Source organism: Carcharhinus amblyrhynchos, chromosome 11 (genome assembly GCF_965287045.1).
Source record: "Carcharhinus amblyrhynchos chromosome 11, sCarAmb.v2.hapA, whole genome shotgun sequence".
Taxonomy (NCBI): domain Eukaryota; kingdom Metazoa; phylum Chordata; class Chondrichthyes; order Carcharhiniformes; family Carcharhinidae; genus Carcharhinus; species Carcharhinus amblyrhynchos.
The window spans coordinates 47471746-47491649 of record NC_137334.1 but is presented as its reverse complement, the minus strand read 5'-3'; the positions used below and the strand labels follow the sequence as shown (position 1 = coordinate 47491649).

General features: G+C 41.2%; 1 protein-coding gene across 3 annotated transcripts; it reads right to left on the bottom strand.

Annotated features, from left to right (window-relative positions):
• Positions 1–44: 44 nt before the first annotated feature.
• On the bottom strand, positions 45–17344 carry ssb (small RNA binding exonuclease protection factor La). Of its 3 annotated transcripts, none has more exons than XM_080199022.1 (12): positions 17293–17344; positions 14915–14989; positions 11733–11836; positions 11479–11650; positions 9583–9690; positions 9397–9497; positions 8475–8540; positions 7606–7651; positions 4718–4858; positions 4453–4639; positions 4229–4360; positions 45–334 (listed from the first exon to the last, which is right to left on the bottom strand). In XM_080199022.1, the coding sequence occupies exons 2-12, from the start codon at positions 14978–14980 to the stop codon at positions 45–47; spliced, it is 1413 nt and encodes a 470-aa protein (XP_080055148.1). In that variant the 5' UTR covers positions 14981–14989; positions 17293–17344. The 3 variants fall into 3 exon arrangements, with proteins under 3 accessions (XP_080055148.1, XP_080055146.1, XP_080055147.1); XM_080199020.1 differs by having other exon boundaries at positions 17250–17332; XM_080199021.1 differs by lacking the exon at positions 17293–17344 and adding an exon at positions 17254–17278.
• Between the last annotated feature and the right edge of the window lie 2560 nt (positions 17345–19904).

The window sequence follows — 19904 nt, the reverse complement described above, 5'->3', positions numbered from 1 at the left end:
AGGTCACGTGGACATTGTTCTGTTTGCAAGCCACAAATTGAATCTTACTGATCACCAGATTGACCTTCTGTTTTCAGTTGTTTTGGTGCAGACTCATCTACAGGTTCAGTTTGTTGTTTTGGTGCAGACTCATCTACAGGTTCAGTTTGTTGTTTTGGTGCAGACTCATCTACAGGTTCAGTCTTCAGCTGTTTTGGTGCAGACTCATCTACAGGTTCAGTCTTCAGCTGTTTTGATACAGGCTCATCTACAGGTTCAGTCTTCAGCTGTTTTGATGCAGGCTCACCTATAGATTCAGGTTCTTCAAGGGTTCGCTTCTTTGGACTTGTAGCAGCTACATCAGATCAAACAAGGTGGTTAAAATATTTGAAAACAAAACTTTCTGTTAGAGATCCTACTCATTTTGGATACTTTTACTGAATGAATCTCTAGCGATACACCCAGCCAAAATCTCCCCTCAATCCCACCATATCTCAATATTCAGGTTCATTCTAATGGAAACAATTCACTCGTTCTCAAGCCTAGAGCATATTCAGTGTAGAACTAAGTAGTTAGGATGGAATCCAATGTCTGTGCTACATCAAAATTTGAATATAACCAGAATTATTTCAGATGCAAAAGCATTTAGCATATTTAAAGGAATATTCTCACCAGATGTTGAGCATTTAGATTGTAAGGAAACAGACCAGTGAAAATGAGTGTTCATTGCAATCAAGAAAAACATGCAACTCCACTGAGACAAGGCTTCAGGCAAGGTCCTTTTATATCCAGTAAGGAGTTGAGCCTTCTGGGCCTTTCTCTAAAAGGCACAGAGAGGAGATGCAAGTGGAGATTTGTCAACAAATTTAAAGGATCTCAAACAAAATCTGTTAACGAGCAGGTTATGGGGCAGTTGATTGCCAAATTTCACAATAACCCTGGTAACACTAGTAAGCACATCAAATCAGGTAATATTGAGTTCCTCAAGTGCATAAATTGTCCAGATAGCATGCACTGATTCTAGAACCAACTGAAATCATTCACTTGCACAAAACATAGTAAGAATAGTATTGAGAATATTACTGGGCCAGTAATGCAGAGGCCCAAATTAATGAATGTCATCATATCAACAGGTGAAATTTAAATTCAATGGAAACATTTGTAATAAAAAGCTAGTCAGTTATTGATGATAATACCAAATTGTCAAAAAAATCTGGTTTGCATGTCTTAAGGAATTATTATCTAGCCATATTTATCTAGTCTGTGGTTGACTCAAATCATAGAATCAAAGAAGCAGCCCTTTGGCTTAAGTCCACACCACCACATTAGAAACAACTCTCATCTAATCCCATGGCATATTCAAGGCTAAGTGCCCCATCCAGATACTTTTAAAAGGATGTTGAGGCAACCCACCTCCAACACCCTCCTAGGCACACATTTCAGACAGTCACACTCTCTGAATAAAATAGTTTTTCCTCACTCCCAAAAACCTCTTGCCCCTCACCTTGAACTTGTGAATCCTCTGACTGACCCTTTGACTGAGGGGAATAGCTGCTCCTTATCCATTGTCCATGTCTCACAATCTTGTACATCTTGATCAGGTCACCCCTCATCTTCTCTGCTCCAATGAAAACACCACAAGGCTATCCAACCTTTCTTTGTAACTTAAATGTTCCATCCTAGGCAGCATCCTGGTAAATCTCTGCATCCCTCCAGTGCAAGTCACATCCTTCCAATGATGCCTCCTGAAATAGCCTAAACTACCTCACTTGCATCAAAAGTACAGCAGAAAATTTGAATGAAACCCAACACAGGCATAAACACCAGGAATAGGTACAACCTACTCAGTCAACCCTGCAAAGTCATCTTACTAACATTGACTAGTCTGGGGGACAGCTCTCAGTGACAGCCTGACAATTACACCTCCAAATCACACCTTGCAACTAATGTCCTAAACACTTTCACTGGGTGCATTCTGTTCCAGCAGCGGTGGTGGCATGCCATAAACTGGGAGTGGCCCCAAGTCTAAACATTGACTCTGGATCCACAAAATCTTATATCATCTCATGGGTAAGGGAAAACTCCTGCAGATTATCTATCTCTCTGGATGAATAAGTACACCATGTTGAACACCACTTGGAAGATACACATTATCCAAGACAGGAAATGAACTGCACACTAGTATAGTATATAGCAATAGCTCCATAGTATCACTGCAGACAAGAGTCCTGAAGGACAAGAGCAATCTACTTCTTGCAGATGCACCTGTCCATTATCATGGATTAACTATCACAGTCCCTGTGGAAACAAAGTCCTGTCTTCAGAGGATAGCTTTTGGTCTGCATCATTACCACAGAAATAGATTCAGAACAGATGTAGCTGGACATCCAAAAGGTTTGCAGATCAACAGCAGAACTAGTCCACAATTTGTAAACTTGCAGTCCAGAATATACCTCACTACCATTACTCTCAAGGCGAGAGTATCATGGGACTACATACATGCTAAATAGAAACAGCATGATTGAACAAAACAATCTCACAACCATTAGATCATAGCCCTGTCACATTCAGTCTGGATTAGAGTGAAGAATGGTTCCACTTGGCAAAACCTAGTACATCAATGCAAATAAGTCTGAATCATTTGCAACTCTTCAGTCAGAAACAGAAGGTAAATGATCCAATTTGCATCTTGGTTGCTGCTTCTGGAGGTCTTCAAGCAATTTTGCTTCACTTCACATGAAGCACCTGATGGTCATAGACTGCAACTGAATTGCTCGAGTTAACTGTACCCAGTCAAGTTGTTCTAATATAGCTATAACATTGGTATCTACTGACACCATGGGACAAATTACCCAGATGCATCCTGTCCAGAAAAAGCTAGACAAATCCTTTGACCAACTACTGCCCTTAATCAGCAAAGTGATCAAAATAAGTGCTACTAGGTGGCTTTTACTCATCAATAACCTGCTCAGTTTGGGTTCTGCCAGACCAACTTAGCTCCATACCTCATCACGGCCTTGATGGACAGCCTGAGGTAAGAGCCGAATTATGGGAGGAGAGATAAGTGTCAAGTACTGTTGCTATCAAGGCAGCATAAACTGCTTTAGAAAAACTGGTGAATGGAAATCAGGGAAAGCTTTCCCCGACTGAAGTTATCTAGCACAAAAGGAAGATGGTTCATGAAGGAGCCCTGAGATTTCTTCATTAGTGCCTTCTATGCCTAATCATGTTCAAGAATGACGTTCCTTCCATCATGCGAGAAGTAGGGATGTTTATTAATGATTGCAGAGTGTTCAGTATCATTCACAACTCAAGATACTGAAGTATATATGCAGGAAGATGTGGACAATAGTGAAGTTTAGGTTGACAAGTGATATCCATGTCATAGAAGTGTTGACCAATGATCATCTCCAAGGGAGAATCGATAACAGTTTCCATAGCTTTGAACGGAATTGCCATTTGTGGATACCCTACCATCCAGAACTTTAAACTGGACTAGTCATGCAAAGGAAGGCCCTGACCCAAATTGTTAATGATGTTTCTCCTCATAAATGCTGCCAGACCTGCTGAATGTTGCCAATATTTTCTGTTTTTATTTGTCATTAACGTTGTGGCTACAAGAGGTCTCAGACTGGATTTCTGCAGGAAGTAACTCACCTCCTGACTCCCCAAAGCCTGCCCACCATGTACAAAGCACAAGGCAAAAGTACGCCTGGATGAATATTAGCAACAACATTTTTGGATAACACCATCCAGGACGAAAGAGCTCACTTGACTGGCACCCCATCCAATATCTTAAATGTTCACTTCTTCCACCAACAGCACAATGGTAGTGTTACATACCATATACAAGATGCACTGCAACAACTAGAGGCTCCTTCAGCAGCACCTTCCAAATTCTCAACTTCTTACCACCTAGTATAAATGAAAACAGCAGGCAAAAGGGGATATCATACCCTGCAAACTACCCTCCAAGTCACACCAGCAACCTGGAACTATAATCCTATATCTTCACTGTCACTAAGTCAAAATCCCTAACAGCATTGTAGATGTACCCACACCAGATGGACTTAAGTGGTTCAAGAACAGTTCACAACCATCTTTTAAGGACTGCTAGGTGTAGGAAACAAATGTTGGTCTCGCTAGTGACATCCCATGAAATTAATTCAGAAATTATGTAATTGGTTTGGGCCATCCAGTGAAATATTTTCAATTCCTGGTTTAGTGACCATTAACAATTTCCACTTACTCATGTCTTTAGTTTCCTCCATTTCCTGACCAGCATCTTCATCATCACTTTCAAATGTTGTTTTCTTGCCTTGGAAATGCACCCGTTGTTGTCCCCAACTTCCCTTACCACCTCTTCCTCTACCTCTTCGAGCTGTAAGTAAACAAGACATTAGTATTTTTGAAAAAGACTCAAAAAATGAATTGTATGTCAATTAAGTGTTATCACTATTAATAAAGCTTTACCTTTGCCCTTTCGTTTGTTCAGAGACTCCTGCTGGTCTTCTATTATTTTCTTCAAAATTGCTTTTTCCTCTTCACCATCCACCAATTCCCAGGTCACATCTTTGTCTCTCAATTGCAATTTTCCTCCATGGGCTGCTTCTGCCTTCTCAAGTGTTTCCTTTGCATTTGTTTTAAAAAGGATGCTTCCCTACAAATTACACAATGAATCCTTACAGTAGAAAAGTTTAAATCAGAATTAACTTAATCTTCTAACAGTAATACTCACCTCTTTAGCACCCCTTATAAAATCTATCCATTGTATTTCACCGTGATTGGAGAAAATTTCATGAATATCCTCCCTGCATGTCTGATCTGCAAGGTCACCAGCGAACTTCAGCAAGCATCCACTTTTTTCTTTGAAGGATTTCTTTAAAAGAAAAATAAAAGTAGTTTAAATATCCCATGCCTTCCACCTCACTTCTAGAGAATGCTATTCAAGACCTCAGAGCAGAAGATAAAATTTGATAACTTCTAATGCAGAGATCCACTTGCAAGTCTCAGTCACTCCATTCTTGTTCAGGCAATCTTGGATCACAGTTGATCTGCACCTCAAATCCATGGCCATCAACATCTTTACCCAATAAAGGTCTCATCAATTTCAGTCTCAATTTTAATTGACTTATCATCCAAAGTCTGAGGAAGAGTTCCAGATTTCCTTTGTGAAGAATGCTTCCCTATTTCACTTCTGCCTAGCCTAGCTCTAGTGAGACTATAATAAAAAAGTAACACTTGGACAGCTGTGTATAAACATGGCATGTAAAGGGCACATAATGCACAACTAAAAATTAACAAGGGAATTTACTGAGCCAATATACAAAAAAAAATGCAGTCAATGATATATTTAGACTTTCTAAAAGTAGGAGAGATTTATTACCAACAGCAAGACCCATGGTACTTAGTATAATGGAAGGATAAAGGGATTGGATTGAATTGGTAAGATATAGCTATGACCTGCTTCTTGATCAGTAGCAAAACCTCTTGTTCTCCAGACAAACGATTTGAGCACCAGTACATTGGCAATATCAACATTTCCTGGTGCCAATTTAAAGACAGGGTTAACAGATTACAAGCAAGTGGCATTAATGATTTGCACTAAAGATACCCAAGTTCAATAGGGGCAGCAAGAGATTACAGGTAGACCACACACAGCTCATGCTGCCTTGAATTTGTCATGCTGCTCATCTCATATCCAGTACTGGATGAACAGATATATCCTCCAACATTGTTAACTTTGGAGGACAATCAACCTCATCCCTCTCTTCTGCCAGAGACAGAACCAAATTATTCACTCAAGGAAGGTTGACCCAGATGAATATTTCTGACCCTGTAGTCTTCCACCTCCCACTCTGCTTCAGCTCATCTGCAGCTGCCTTTTACCTCCAGACTCAACTACTCCAAAACATTTGTTCTCCCATCTAGCATCCTCAAAAAAACTCACGTTCACCACATCCCAATCAGCCATCATGCCAATGCTTTGACTTTAAAAAATGTATCCTGGTTTCCAAATTCCTCTATGGCTTCCCCCATCCTCCATTCCAAATCCAGCCTCTTATCCACTTCAAGTTTTTTGTGCCACCATGGCCAACTGTGCACTCATCTGCGTAGGTGTTCTAATATCTCCTCCAGTTTTGTTTAGAATTATTAAAGCACTGTGGGACATCTTATAATAGTGCTTTCAATTAAACACATCAAAACAGGCTATATTAACAGCAGATGTAGTTAATAGAAGTTAGTTTAAAAATATGAAATGAGGTAAACTAACAAGAGTCAGAAATAAGGAGCATTAAATTTAATTTCAGCATCAGATAAAAGGGCAAAATACTGGAAATGTAATGTTACGTGGACTGCAAATCAGGAGGAATAAGCCATTTAGCCCCTTGGAACTGCTCAGCCATTCAATAAGATAATGGCTGATTGGAGTGGAGACCACTTTCTTGCCTACCCTTCAGCCTTCTTGTAAGCCAAGGTCTTCATCTACCTCTAGTGCTCTGTGTGGAAGAGTGTGCCACAAACTCAGCTCCAAAATAAATTGTCTTCACTTCCGTCCTAAATGGGGGTCCCCTTATTTTTAAAATATTGTCCCTAGTATTGGTCTCTCCCACAAGAGGAAAATATCCTTTCAGTATCCAGTGTCAATTTCATTCAAGAACATCTTGCATGTTTCAATAACTTCACCTCATTCTAAACTCTAATGGATACAGGCCAAACCCCTGCCTATCAAAATTAAAAAGACAAACATTGAAAGATATAGCAAAAGCAGGAAAATTAGACAGAGCTCTGAGGAAAAGAAATAGTGTACCCGCTCTGCTTGAACATAAAATTATGAAACCCATTGAAAGAGGTTTTTGGCTTAAATCATAATTCAGACAGTCCTAAGCTTAGCGATATTGAAACAAATTGCCACAATCAACCCTCAAAGGACACCAACAAGACCCTGGGGTAAATGGTGGTCTTCCTTTAATAACAAGAACAATCTCAAAGCGTAATTCATTTTGTGTAGTAGGAAACAGCAATCTAAAAATCAACCTCTGCATTGCTAATTTCTAGAGGTTCTCTGCAGCTGATCTTCTAAATCAGCTTGCCAATTTAAGTAACCACAGCTAGACGAGTACTCATCTAGCCAGCTTCAAAGCAAAGACTGAATATAAAATAAGTTGTCTGAATGGTATAAAGCAGAGGATAGTGGTGTTATTTTGCAGATAGTATTAAAAATTGCCCCATTTGGAGAAACGTGATGGGGAATTAAACTACTGTTTCATATTAATCTATACAGCACCTAGATCATTTTCTTCTCAGCTCAAGATTAATTTTGTAAATACAAGACTGGATAATAAACTTTGGCTTATTATCTGAACTATAGCCAAACTATATATAATCTTCACTGGACAGAGATAAGAATCAGGGGTAAGAACCACGGCAAGTAACCCCTCAGAAACCCAGGCCCATTATGAACACTATCAATACCCTATCTGAAATCAGCTTGGTGTGTGTGTTTTTGGTTTTTGTTGTATAAAATTGCTGAACCATGGAGAAAATAACCTAATTCTTTACTAAATTTAACAGCTTTTTTATACATTTGTATTCATTAATTTTTATCTGCCAAAGAAAACTCACCATGTCAAGCCCATCAAGGTTCTCCACATGTTTCTGTTCTTTCTCACTACAGTACAAGAGAGGAATAGAGATCAAGTCAGTGGTGGTGCTTGGCACAACGTGGATAGATGTTCTCATGATAGCACAAACAATAAACTAGCATTGCCTAAATCACCATTTTTTAAAAGACATTAAGGGATGCTTGGGCCTAATTTATTGGAGTGGGGAAGATAGCAAAATCCAAACAAATGTCTCTTTGAAATTAAAAATTCACGCATGTTAGAAAGTTAGATTAACATTACTCACATTGACAATACCCATTAGATAGTATGCAAACTGAGTACACAAGCAGCCATATCATTTAGTGTCCTTCAGGTTTCCTGATAAAAGCACCCATTCCATCTACTGAGTACAACCAAGCTCAAGGTGTAACTTTCACTGTGACAAATGCAACTTGGCCTCAGCCATTTCATGGAATCCCTATAGTGCAGCAAGCCATTTGGCCCATTGAGTCTGCACCAACCACAATCCCACCCAGCCTGTATCTCTGTAGCCACCACATATTTATCCTGCTTCTCCCCCTAACACTAAGAGGCAATTTACCATGGCCAATCCACCTAACCCACATCTTTAGACTGTGGGAGGAAACTGGAGCACCGGGAGGAAGCCCATGCAGACAGAGGGAGAACATGCAAATTCCACAGTGACCCAAGCTGGGAATCAAATTTGGGTTCCTGGCACAGTGAGGCAGCAGTGCTGACCACTGCCACAATTTAAGGTACAGAAGTATTGAATGCACTACTACTTTCTTCTCCAATCTGCATTTCTTTCCCCTGCCAAAAGAGATAGTATAAAGATTTTATAGCTATCACAAATTTGTTATCACTTACTTTTTTTTGTTTTTTGCTGTTTTATGCTGCTTCCTTTCTTCAGATTTCTTTACAAAATAAGCTTCTCTTCAAGAAAAAAAATAAATTTAAGAACTGATTAAGTACATTGACTCATTGAGCACTGGCCAATCAGATCAAGCTTGAAGATACATTTATTCAAAGAGGGAAATACAAATTTTTTTATCTATGAATATTTGAGAAATTGGACACTTCAATATTGATTTGATGGAGCACCCTTACACTAGGTATTAAAGCAGGAAATGCCTCATTCAACTGAAAATTTGACACTATCAAACACTTGCCAACTCTGAAATCTGCAAATTCTTGAAGGTAGATTACATAATACTTCAGGACGTTCCATTGCCACTCATCTTTAGTTAAGAGAAACTTCAGTATTTTCAGTTTGGGAAAGCAAAAGTAGTCTCCTTGTCCAATCTCAAAATGAAGGCCAAGAGGCAAACATTGTACAAAACTAGACTGACTCACCTGAAAATAGATCATGGCAAAAAAAAAAGTTTGGAAACTAAATGAGAGCACACCTTGCTGAAGAACAGACAAGAAAATTGTACTGAATCATATAATGGTGAATATTCAGATTTAGTAGAAGATCATAAATTTGCATCAGCTAGAATGGGATATAAAATCAAACCACACATTCATCCAATGTTCTGGTTAAAGACTAGTATATTTCTTTAAAAAGGAACTTTATGGGATGATTTAATTGCGTTTTGCTAAAATACTGATTTGTATATTACAATTATAAATAAACACAAGTCTTTACCACCAAACCAAGTGCTTGTCTTTGAGAAACCAAGATCAAGGCAACTTCTGCTTTCCAGTCAGGCTCTCAAATAAGTTGACTTTCCTTTTAAATCAGCATACAAATACTCAAGACTATGCTACACCAAAAATTGACACGTACTTGAAAAGCACAATCATGTCATTGTCCTTGTATTTCAGACCCGGCGTTTCTACAAATTTTGTGGCAGAATCTGTGCTGTCAAAAACCACAAATACTGAACCCTGTTAACAGAAAAGACAGGGAACAATTCAGTATTTTAAGTGCAAATTGTGGGATTTGGGAAGATAAAGGAAAAAAAATACAGACCTTAAATTGTCTCTGCAATGTCCTTCTCATCTGTATGTTTTCCACAGGCCCAGTTTCATCAAACCAGCCCTTAATTTCATCAAGCGTGGCACTAGTGGGAAAGCCTTTCTGTTCAATGCAAAGATGAAGCATCAAGATAAATGACAGAAGTGGGAAACTATAAAGCAAGCAAATTAATTTTAAAAATCCAAATTCAGATTCTTATTTCAAGCAAAAGCTCTGCCACTGAAATTTCACATTGTACAAATTACAAAAAGTTAACAGTGAGGAAACCCACACAGACAGGGAAAACGTGCACAGTGACCCAAGACCAGAATCTAACCCAGGTCCCTGGTGCTGTGATGCAGCAGTGCTAACTACTGTGCCACAAAACAATCCTCCAAAAAAGTTAGGAAAACTCATTTTTAAACTGTGCTCCAACTCTAGTCTTTCCAAGGGAAACATTTTCTCAGCATTTACACAGTCCAAGTCCCCAGAATCTTGTACATTTCAATAAGGTTATCTTCTCATTCTTCCAAGTTGCAATGGATTCAGACCCAATTTAGTCAAACTTTCCTTAGACGTCAGCCCCTTCACCTCAGGAATCAGTCAGGTGAATTAAGTGAACTGTTTCTAATGCAATTATATCCTGTTTGAAGTGAAACCAAACTGTACACTACTCCAGATATGATGTCACTAATGACCTGTACAATGCAGCAAAATATCACTTGCATTTCATTTTTCTTGCAATAAACAGTCCATTTGCCTTTGTAATTACTTTGCATATCTTGCAATTCATGTACTAGGACACCCAGATACTCTTCTACCTCAATTCTGCTCTCTCTACATTTAAATAATATTCTGCACTTGTATTTTTCTTGCCAAAATTGGACAAGTTCACATTTTCCCCACATTATATACCTTCGAACCCCTACAGTGCAGGAGGCCATTCAGGCCATCAAGTTTGCAGTGACAACAAACCCAATAGATCCTCTTCCCATCATCCCACATATTTACCCTGCTAATCCCCTGACACTCAAATCAATTTAGCATGGCCAACCAACCTAACTACACATTTATGAACTGTGGGAGGAAACTGGAGCACCCAGAGGAAACCCACACAGACATGGGGATAATGTGCAATCTCCAAAGACAGTGATCCGAGGCCAGAATTGAACCAGGGTCTCTGGCACTGAGGCAGGAATGCCAACCACTGCCACCTGATCTGCCAAATTTTTGCCCATTCATTATATCCCTTTGCAGATTCTAATGTCCTCCCTCTTCACAATTTACTCTCCCACCCATCTTTGTCACCAGCAAATTTAGCAACCATACATTTAGTTCCTTCATCATTGAAAGACTTCAATACTCCTAGCAACTTGCCAGACTTCAGTTCTAACATTAAGTTTTTCCATCCGTTTCATCAGTATTTCTTGGATGTTGTTAGTGTCTTCCAAAGTAATAACAGATATGTTCAATGTTTCTGCCATTTTCTTATTTCTCCATTATTAATTACCAGGCTTTCATCCCTTTTAATGACTTTTCCCCCCTATTCTAAATACTTGTAAAAACCCTTAGCGTTTTAACGTACCAGCTAGTTTTCTAACAATATTTTTTCCTTTTGTTTAGTCAGTCATTCTTTGCTGGTTTTTAAATGATATCCAATTTTCTGATTTATCTCCAATCTAGCTTTTACTTTCTTAGATAGTCACAAATGGTGCATTTATCTCTTGTCTTTCGTTTGCATCTTTACTGAGTGTTATGAAATATCTCTCTAATGCCTGCCACCACTTTAGCCAGCTCTTTCTTCAAACTATTGCAACTGCCTTTAATTAAGTTGGAAGCATTGGTCTTTGTCAAAGTGCGCGAAAAGAAAATACGCTAAAATCAGAAGTTTCATAAGACATGAATACTTACAACATACACAGATCTAGCTTTCACAGAGTTTTTGTACTCCTCAAATTCAGGAAGAGGTTTGCTTGGAGAACGACGAATTTTGGTTTTATCTTCACTTATTTCCAGAAGTCCAGTTTTTGATTTCTTGAGCCCTTCAACTATTACAGTGAAATCTGTTGTGAGACGATTTAACCTACAAGGCATTTAAAACTCAGATTACGCATGTCACCATTTTTGTGTCATTATTTGTCTTGAGCAAGAACAATTTTCCTTACCTATTAAATTTAATCATCGTTTCCAGGGGTACCCAACCATCATCCAACTTGATCTGTTCTTTGAGAAATTTATCACGTGGCAAATTGTGATCACCAAAGTAATACTGCACGAAGACAACAAAATAACTTTACAGTCAAGAAATTGTCAGAAAGGAGTCCAATTTAACAAATAGTTGTTTAGGTCTGTCAATAAACAGGTTTACAGATTTTTTTAAAAAATTCATTCGTGGAATGTGGGTGTTGTGGGTCATTACCCATTAAGTGTCCTTGAACTGAACAACTCCCAGGCCATTTCATGGATATGAAGTTGGCTAAATGAGGGGGCACAGTAGTGAATGATCAGTTGCTCCTTAGATTGGAAGTACACCAATGCTTTTTTGATCTACATTAATGAGTTAATGTACAGGGCACAATTTTAAAATCTATAGATGAAATGTGAAACTAATGATAGACTTCAAGAGAACATAAGAGCATAAGAAATAGGAGCAGGAGTAGGCCATCTAGCCCTTTGAGCCTGCCCCACCATTCAATAAGATCATGGCTGATCTGAAGTGGCTCAGTTCCACTTTCCCACTTTCTCCCCATAACCCTTAATTCCCTTGCTTACCAAAAACCTATCTACTCGCGTCTTAAATATATTTAGCAAGGTAGCCTCCACCACTTCAACAGGCAGAGAATTCCAGAGATTCACCACCCTTTGAGTGAAGAAGTTCCTCCTCAACTCTCTTCTAAACTGCCCCCCTCTCATCTTGAGGCTGTGCCCTCTAGTCCTGCTGTCCTTTGAGCAGGAAGAATCTCTCTACCTCTACCCTATCCATCCCCTTCATTATCTTATACGTCTCTATAAGATCCCCCCTCATCCTTCTAAACTCCAACGAGCACAGACCCAGTTTAATCAGCCTCTCTTCATAGTCCAACCCCCTCATCTCCAGTATCAGCCTAGTGAACCTCCTCTGCATTCCTTCCAAGGCCAAAATACCCTTGCGCAAGTGCAGCGACCAAAACTGCACACAGTACTCCAGCAGCGGCCTCACCAGTGCCCTGTACAGTTGCAGCAAGACCTCCCTGCTTTTATATTCTATCCCCCTCGTTATAAAGGCCAGCATCCCATTCGCCTTCCTGATCACCTGCTGCACCTGCAGACAGGGTTTTTGCGACTTATGCACAAGGACCCCCAGGTCCCTTTGCACCGTAGCATGCTGCAGCTTTTCACCCTTTAAACAGTAATCCCTCCTACTATTATTCCTGCCAAAGTGGATAACCTCACACTTGCTAACATTGTACTCCATCTGCCAGGTCCTCGCCCACTTGCTCAGCCTATCTAGATCCCGCTGCAGAATTTGCTTTTCCACTTATCTTCGTGTCAAGAGGTCATGGAACAGGCCAATGAAATGGGTGGATATATGACAAAATTAAAAGCAGCTTTGAATGATTTTGAGTACAAGAATGAGAACAGGCAATATAAAGGATACAGTGCTAAAGGGCACATAGAACAAAAATCTCATGACACAGATATACCAATTTTTAAAAGTGACAGGGCAGGCTGAGAAAGCAGTTAGTAAGAAACACAGGATCCCAGATACATGTAAAGGCAGAATACAAAAGCAAGTTATGGTGAACCTTTATAAATCATATGTTCAACTTCACTAAAGGCAAGTAGTAAAGACATTAAATAATGTGCAGAAAGGACATAGGATTTCCAGGGATGAGGGACTTTGGTTACAGAGATGATCAAACAGGACCATCTTACAGAAGAGAAGGTCAAGAGGAGATTTGATAGAGGTTCAAAGTCATGTTACAGCTGGGCAGAAATTGTACCAACTGGCAGGAGTCAAGAGGAGGACACCAGATTTGAAGTAATTGATAAAAGAACTAAGATGACATGATAAAAACTTTTAAAGCAGAGTGCATTGAAGGTTGTTTCAATTATGGTTTTCAAAAGGGAATTGGATAATTATATGAAAAAAGATTTGTAGGATTCGCAGAAAAGGGCAAGAAAATGGGACAAGTGGATTGCATTTGCAGACAGCCAGCATGAACCTGATGGATGGCCTGCCTCGATGTTGCAATCTTTCTTTGATGCCTTTCTACTTTATCAATGAACTTCTGAATTTTGGGGCTGGCCAGATGGACTCAAAGGGTCCTTTATACTTCAAATATTCCTACACAAGTTGAGCATCCACTTGTTTAGAATAATCAGAACAGTACGTTCAATGAAAGCTCCACTTTGGAAGTAAATCTGCAGCTTGCAATCAAGTCCAACTTTGTTGCAGCAATAACAAAATAGCAAGCAGCAGCAGTACAAGATTAATGAGGTACTCAGTGAGTTCCAATAGTAATAGGAATAATCACCTGTTTCCTACAAACAGTGGTATTTGTAAAATCACTGAATAAAATTGTCCATTCTACACCTTTAGCCACAGGCAGGACAGGAAACTTGGAAGATTGAAAGAAGTTTCATACTTTTGCAAAAGAATGATGGATTTAAAGAACAAAACATGCAGCATTTGTAAAACAAGTCTGCCACATGTTTATTCTTTCAGCAAGTCAATAATGCTTCAGAAGTGGGTGTCATATTTAAAACTGTTGCACAGCAACAGACACTTGGAGTTTCACCACACAGCAAGGTTTATTACCTCTCCTCCTTCCTACGCCTACTGGGTTAATTAACTAAAACTTGCTGAGCAAAAAAAGTGCATGTTACCTACTACTATCTGTTGGACTTCATTAATATTTAAATGTGCAATGCCATGGAATACAAGGCCATGGGCTAAGTACTGGGGAATGGGATTTGAATAGTTACGTGGTTTGTATTTGATCAGCACAGGCATGACGGGCCAAAGGGCTTTTTCTGTGCTGCACACCTTAATGATTCTGGCTGCTAACAGATTCATTTTGTCCAACTACCTTTATTTTCAATGCAGTCTTCGAGAGGATGCTATAGATGTTGAAGGAAATGAGCAGAAGGGAAACTTTACTCACGCAAGGTAGAGTGGGTATGAATTTGTTCCATATATTCTGTCAAGCAACACAAAGCTAAGCACAGGAAGATTTAATTCTGATGTAGAGTTGCTGGCAATTTAGATCACCACTTCCACAAAATGGAGTTGGGAGTGCCAATTTTTTCAAAATTCCTCATCACATTATCAAAACATCAACCCAATTACACATGTATTACATACTTCAATCTGTTCGCATATTTTCTTCTCCAGCGGAGTTATTTCTTGAGCCACTCCATTTTCTGCCATCTTAGCAACCTATACAGGGGAAAATAAATACATTATTCCAACCACCACATAACCTTGCCGATAAACAAGTTTATTGTGCCTTAACACAGCGAGGCTTAGACCAACAAAGTTTCCACTAATTGAAAGTATAGCACTCCAAAAACAAATTCTTTCCCCCCCAATATCAGGAGAGTAAAATCTACACCAAGGACAACTGACTCAAGTTTTTAAATGCAACAATTGACAGAAACACAACAAACTTTAATTTTCAGTTCATCCTTGGGATGTCTGTTACTGACAAAGTCATGATGTGGAGATGCCAGCGTTGGACTGGGATAAGCACAGTTAATAAATCTCTCAACATCAGGTTCAAGTCCAACAAGTTTATTTGGTAGCACAAGCCACTAGCTTTTGGAGCGCTGTCCCTTCATCAGGTAAGTGGGAGTTCTGTTCACAAACAGTGCGATGCGCTGCAGGAAAGGATATCCCGAGGCATGGTACATTGGGGAGACCGTGCAGATACTACGACAACGGATGAATGAACATTGCCCCACAATCACCAGGTAAGTGTGTTCTCTTCTTGTTGGGGAACACTTCAGTGGTCATGGACATTTGGCCTCTGATCCTCAGGTAAGCACTCTCCAAGGCAGCCTTCACGACACATGACAATGCAGAGTTGCTGAACAGAGACTGATAGCAACACACACAAGGATGGCCTCAACTGGGATCTTGCGTTTATGTCACGTTGTCTGTAATCCCCATGACTTGCCTGGGCTTGCAAAATCTCACTAACTGTCCTAGCTAGAGACAATACACATCTCTTTAACCAGTGCTCAACCCTCTCTCCACTCACAACGTCTGTACCTTTAAAGCCTTGATTACCTGTAAAGACTCGCAATCCAACCATTATTTTGTAAATTGCGTTTGTGTCTTTATATGACCTGTTTGTGAACAGAACTCCCACTCATCTGAAGGGACAACGCTCCAAACGCTAAAGGTTTGTGCTACCAAATAAAGCTATTGGACTTCAACCTGGTATTGAGAGACTTCTTACTGACATAATCAACACTTGTCCATCCTTAACTTCCCTCAAAAGATGGCAGTTAGCTAAGTTCTTGAACAGTTGCAGTCCTTGTCACTTAGGTACACCCACAGGGATGCTGCTGAACAAATTCCAAGCTTTTGACCCAGCAACGCAGCAACAGACTTCCAGTCTGAACCTAGTCAGATTAGTAATTGCAGGTCCTCCAATTAGCTTAACTACGATGAGCAACCAATCACAATTCCACTACTGATTATTACTGGCAGGTGCAATTGTGGATATTGGATCAAGACAACATTAAACTTACATGTAGCTCCCCAAGACAAAACAAATCAAGGCAAATGGCTACTTCACAAAGTATGAGCTTCATTGGCTACCTGTACCCAATTCAGATTAACTCTTTTCAATTTCTTTGTATATTTCACGTCCTTCAAAATTCAAGATAAATGCTCATCTGGACATTAATAGTCTAATAGAAATCAGTGCTATCAGAGCAACTTTTCAGCATTAGTTGGAATTCAAAGTATACAGACATATACTAAGACTGGAAAGATGCCGAATGTTTTCTCAAACCATTAAGACAAAAATATTAACTTGCAGTTAAAAAGAAAAATTAAAAATGAATGTGGTATTAGACTGGGGCTTTGACTCCACACTTGTCAGAACAGGTACATTTATGTACTTCTGCAAGAAAATATTGAATAAATTTCGAAAACGGAATACAAGTGGATGAAACACAAGATCATGTTTGATGCAAAATAAAGTGTGACCCACCCCAAGGAGTGCGGATTAAATACACATGCGTCCTTGCTCCAACTGAGGGTTAGTTACTGAATAACAATCACAAATGTCAATAAAAGTAGTTCCCCTGATTAAACATCATTCCGAATGCATCGTATCTCTGAAAAATTAAATGAAACTTCCTTGCTGTTACCAACATTCTGTGTGCAACCTAGAGTTTGCTCATTCCCCCGCCAAGGCATGGCGGCGAAGCCACGAGGTCCCCAAAGCTCCTCGCTACAGGATGATTGAGCTATCCAAAGCCGCATGACCCAGGCGAGGAGTCGACAGTAGCAGCCGACAGGACAGCAACTGGAAACCCGCCCGGCCTGGCACGACCCGAGGTTGTCGCGGCCGCCTCTCAGCTAGGCCCAGAGAAGGAGAAACACACTCAGAACCCAGAGCGTGTCGCGTCCTACTCAGCCTTACTGTACACCTAACAACTAGACTCCCAGCCATCCTCCTCACCTACTTCCACACAGCCCGATGCCACCTTCAGTCGCCTACTCACCGCCGCCGCCTCTATTTAAAGCCTCTTGCGTATCCCAGTAGACACCACGGCGGCAGCACATACGCGCTGACGTTATGACGCTGGCGGGCGCGCATGCGTGAGTTCCCACGGCAGTGAGCCGGGGGGAGCCGCTTAGGTCGTGGAGCCTCCCGCCGACAACAAACCCACCCAGGTCCAATCTTAGTAACCCTCCAGATATTTACACTCCTAATCCCTCTGATACGAAGCGGAAATTTAGCATAGCCAATCAACCTAACCCACACATCTTTTTGGACTGTAAGGAGGAAACCCGCACACACAAGGGGAGGCTCCACACAGTCATTCAAGGCCGGAATTGGCTCTGGGTCTGTACAGTAAAAAGTCTGACAACACCAGGTCTGTGGCACAGCGCTAGTGTGCCGCCCCAGCTTTTTTTCAAAAGTAACCACGTCAGAGTCTGAATAATGTTGTGGAATTCAAAGCTTAGCACATTTTGTCCGCAGAGATATCCTTGAAACAGGTATTGATTATTACTGACAGCCGAGATGGATTTGCAGTTTTTGTTAGCTCTGAGGAAGAGCCATCCAGAGTTGAACCATTCAGTCTGCTCTCTTCCATAGATGGTTAGACGCGCTGTGATTTTTCTTGCAAATTCCAACGTCGCAAATCAATTGGTTTTATCTTAGTGGATTTACTGTTAGTAGCCCTGTGCTCAGCTTTCATCCCCTGTGAAGGCGGAAGCACGCCCCTTACACTTTCTCACACTCACCCCCTCGGACACTCTCTCCCTCTCACGCACACTCTGTCTCCCCCTCACACATGCTGTTTTATTCCACACACACTCTCTTCCCTCTCGCACTCTTTTCCCATTCCTTGTACACGTACTCTCTTCCCTCAACGCTTCACACGCACACTTCTCTTCCATACACTCTCTTCTCCCACCCCTCACATTCCCCCCCCCCACCACTCTCTTTCTTCTCCCACCTCCTCACACACACTCTTTCTCTCATATACACTCTTCCTCCATCCGTCACATATACTCTCCTCCCATCCCTTGTGCACTCAGCTCGCTTGCTTGTGTGACCTCGCTGGAGGAGGTTCTCTCCAGTGAGGATCATGTATGGTGTGCCATGAATGGGGACTTGTGATTGGTTCCCACTGGTGAGGCTGAGGCCACCCCCTCTCTGCAGGTGGTCAAGGGCAAGGGGATTGTCCCTTGTGCAGTGCCACCCTGGCACTACCCACCAGACAGTGTCAAGGTGTGGGAACTGAGAGGGTGGGGCCAGACCGAGGCAGGCTGATCGGGGGTGGATGCTGCTACTCTGCACGGCGATCAGTGAGGGGAGGACAGATTGCTGTGATTTTGCACAATGATTAGTTGTGGTGGGGCGGGGGGGGGAGTGGCGAATGGCCACTTAGCCCTGCAGTAGCATGGGGTGGGAGGGGGCAGGTGAGGTGGGAGGGACCAAGTTTAGACCACAGAGGCTAGCCGTAACTGCAGAGGCAGTACCAAGTTCCAGCTTCAGAGACATGCTGCTTTCAATTTGCTTTATGGAGATTTAGGCCCTGCCAACCCCGCCTACAAATGGAAAACAGATTTACGGGATTTTCGTTTGCTCAGCGTACATCAGATTTAACTGGGGGCCACGCCAGAAAAATGGACCTGAAACTCTCCCGTTTTCCCATTTTAGACTTAGAATTTTTTTGGTAAGATCGCCCTCTCATAGGGTCCAACACAACCTCTATAATTACTAGAGAATTTGGCTTTACGTGACCAAAATATTCATTAGGTTTGAAAGCCAAATGAGGTCACAGCCCTGGTGCTGAGATTTTATAATAGCAGTCATTGCCTGATTTGCTCCTACTCACGATAACACAAAACAACTGCATTAATCAAAAACAGAATACATTGTTCTTTTTTGCGGGAATACAGGTTTGAAGTGACTTGGCCTCATCTCAGTGCTAGGATGAGGGATTTACCCACAGAATGTGCTTCTCTGTTGAGGAACTGGTGGCACACTCTTTTGAGTACCACATCCTACTGTGAAATCCACTGCCCTTTGAATATTTCCAGTCGCCAACTGTGTTGGAATGCTAGGTGGCACCACCCCAAGAGAACGCTGCTGTCATGTTCAGGTCACTCTTGAAGGAGTGGGCCCATATCCTGGATACAAACAGATCACCCTGATACACACAGATGGCAATTGACTTTTTCCTATTGGGCAAGATGATGAAGGAGAGGGTTTGGGGTAAGGGAGAGTCAGGGTGAAGGAGATAGATAGGAAGGGTGTTGTGTGTGGGTGAGGGAGGAGGAATGAAGTAAAGGAAGAAAGAATGAGTAGAGGGGCTTAAACAGCAGCAATCCTTGTTCCAGCCACCAGGTCTGGGATTTACAGGGGTGCACTTCCAATTCCAGCCCTGCCCACATGATAGCCACTCAGGCTTGTGTTTTCTCAGATTCAAACTCCCCAACGTTGGGGCACCAACCATTGCCACATGTCACAAATACAACTCCCTTGTGGGATTGTAGGCTGGGTCTCCCCTGATTCCATGCTGCAGCTCTTCAACGCGCAGGCTCACAGTGCCACAAGACAATGTAGTTCCAACTGATGATTATATCAGAAAAGGCTGCC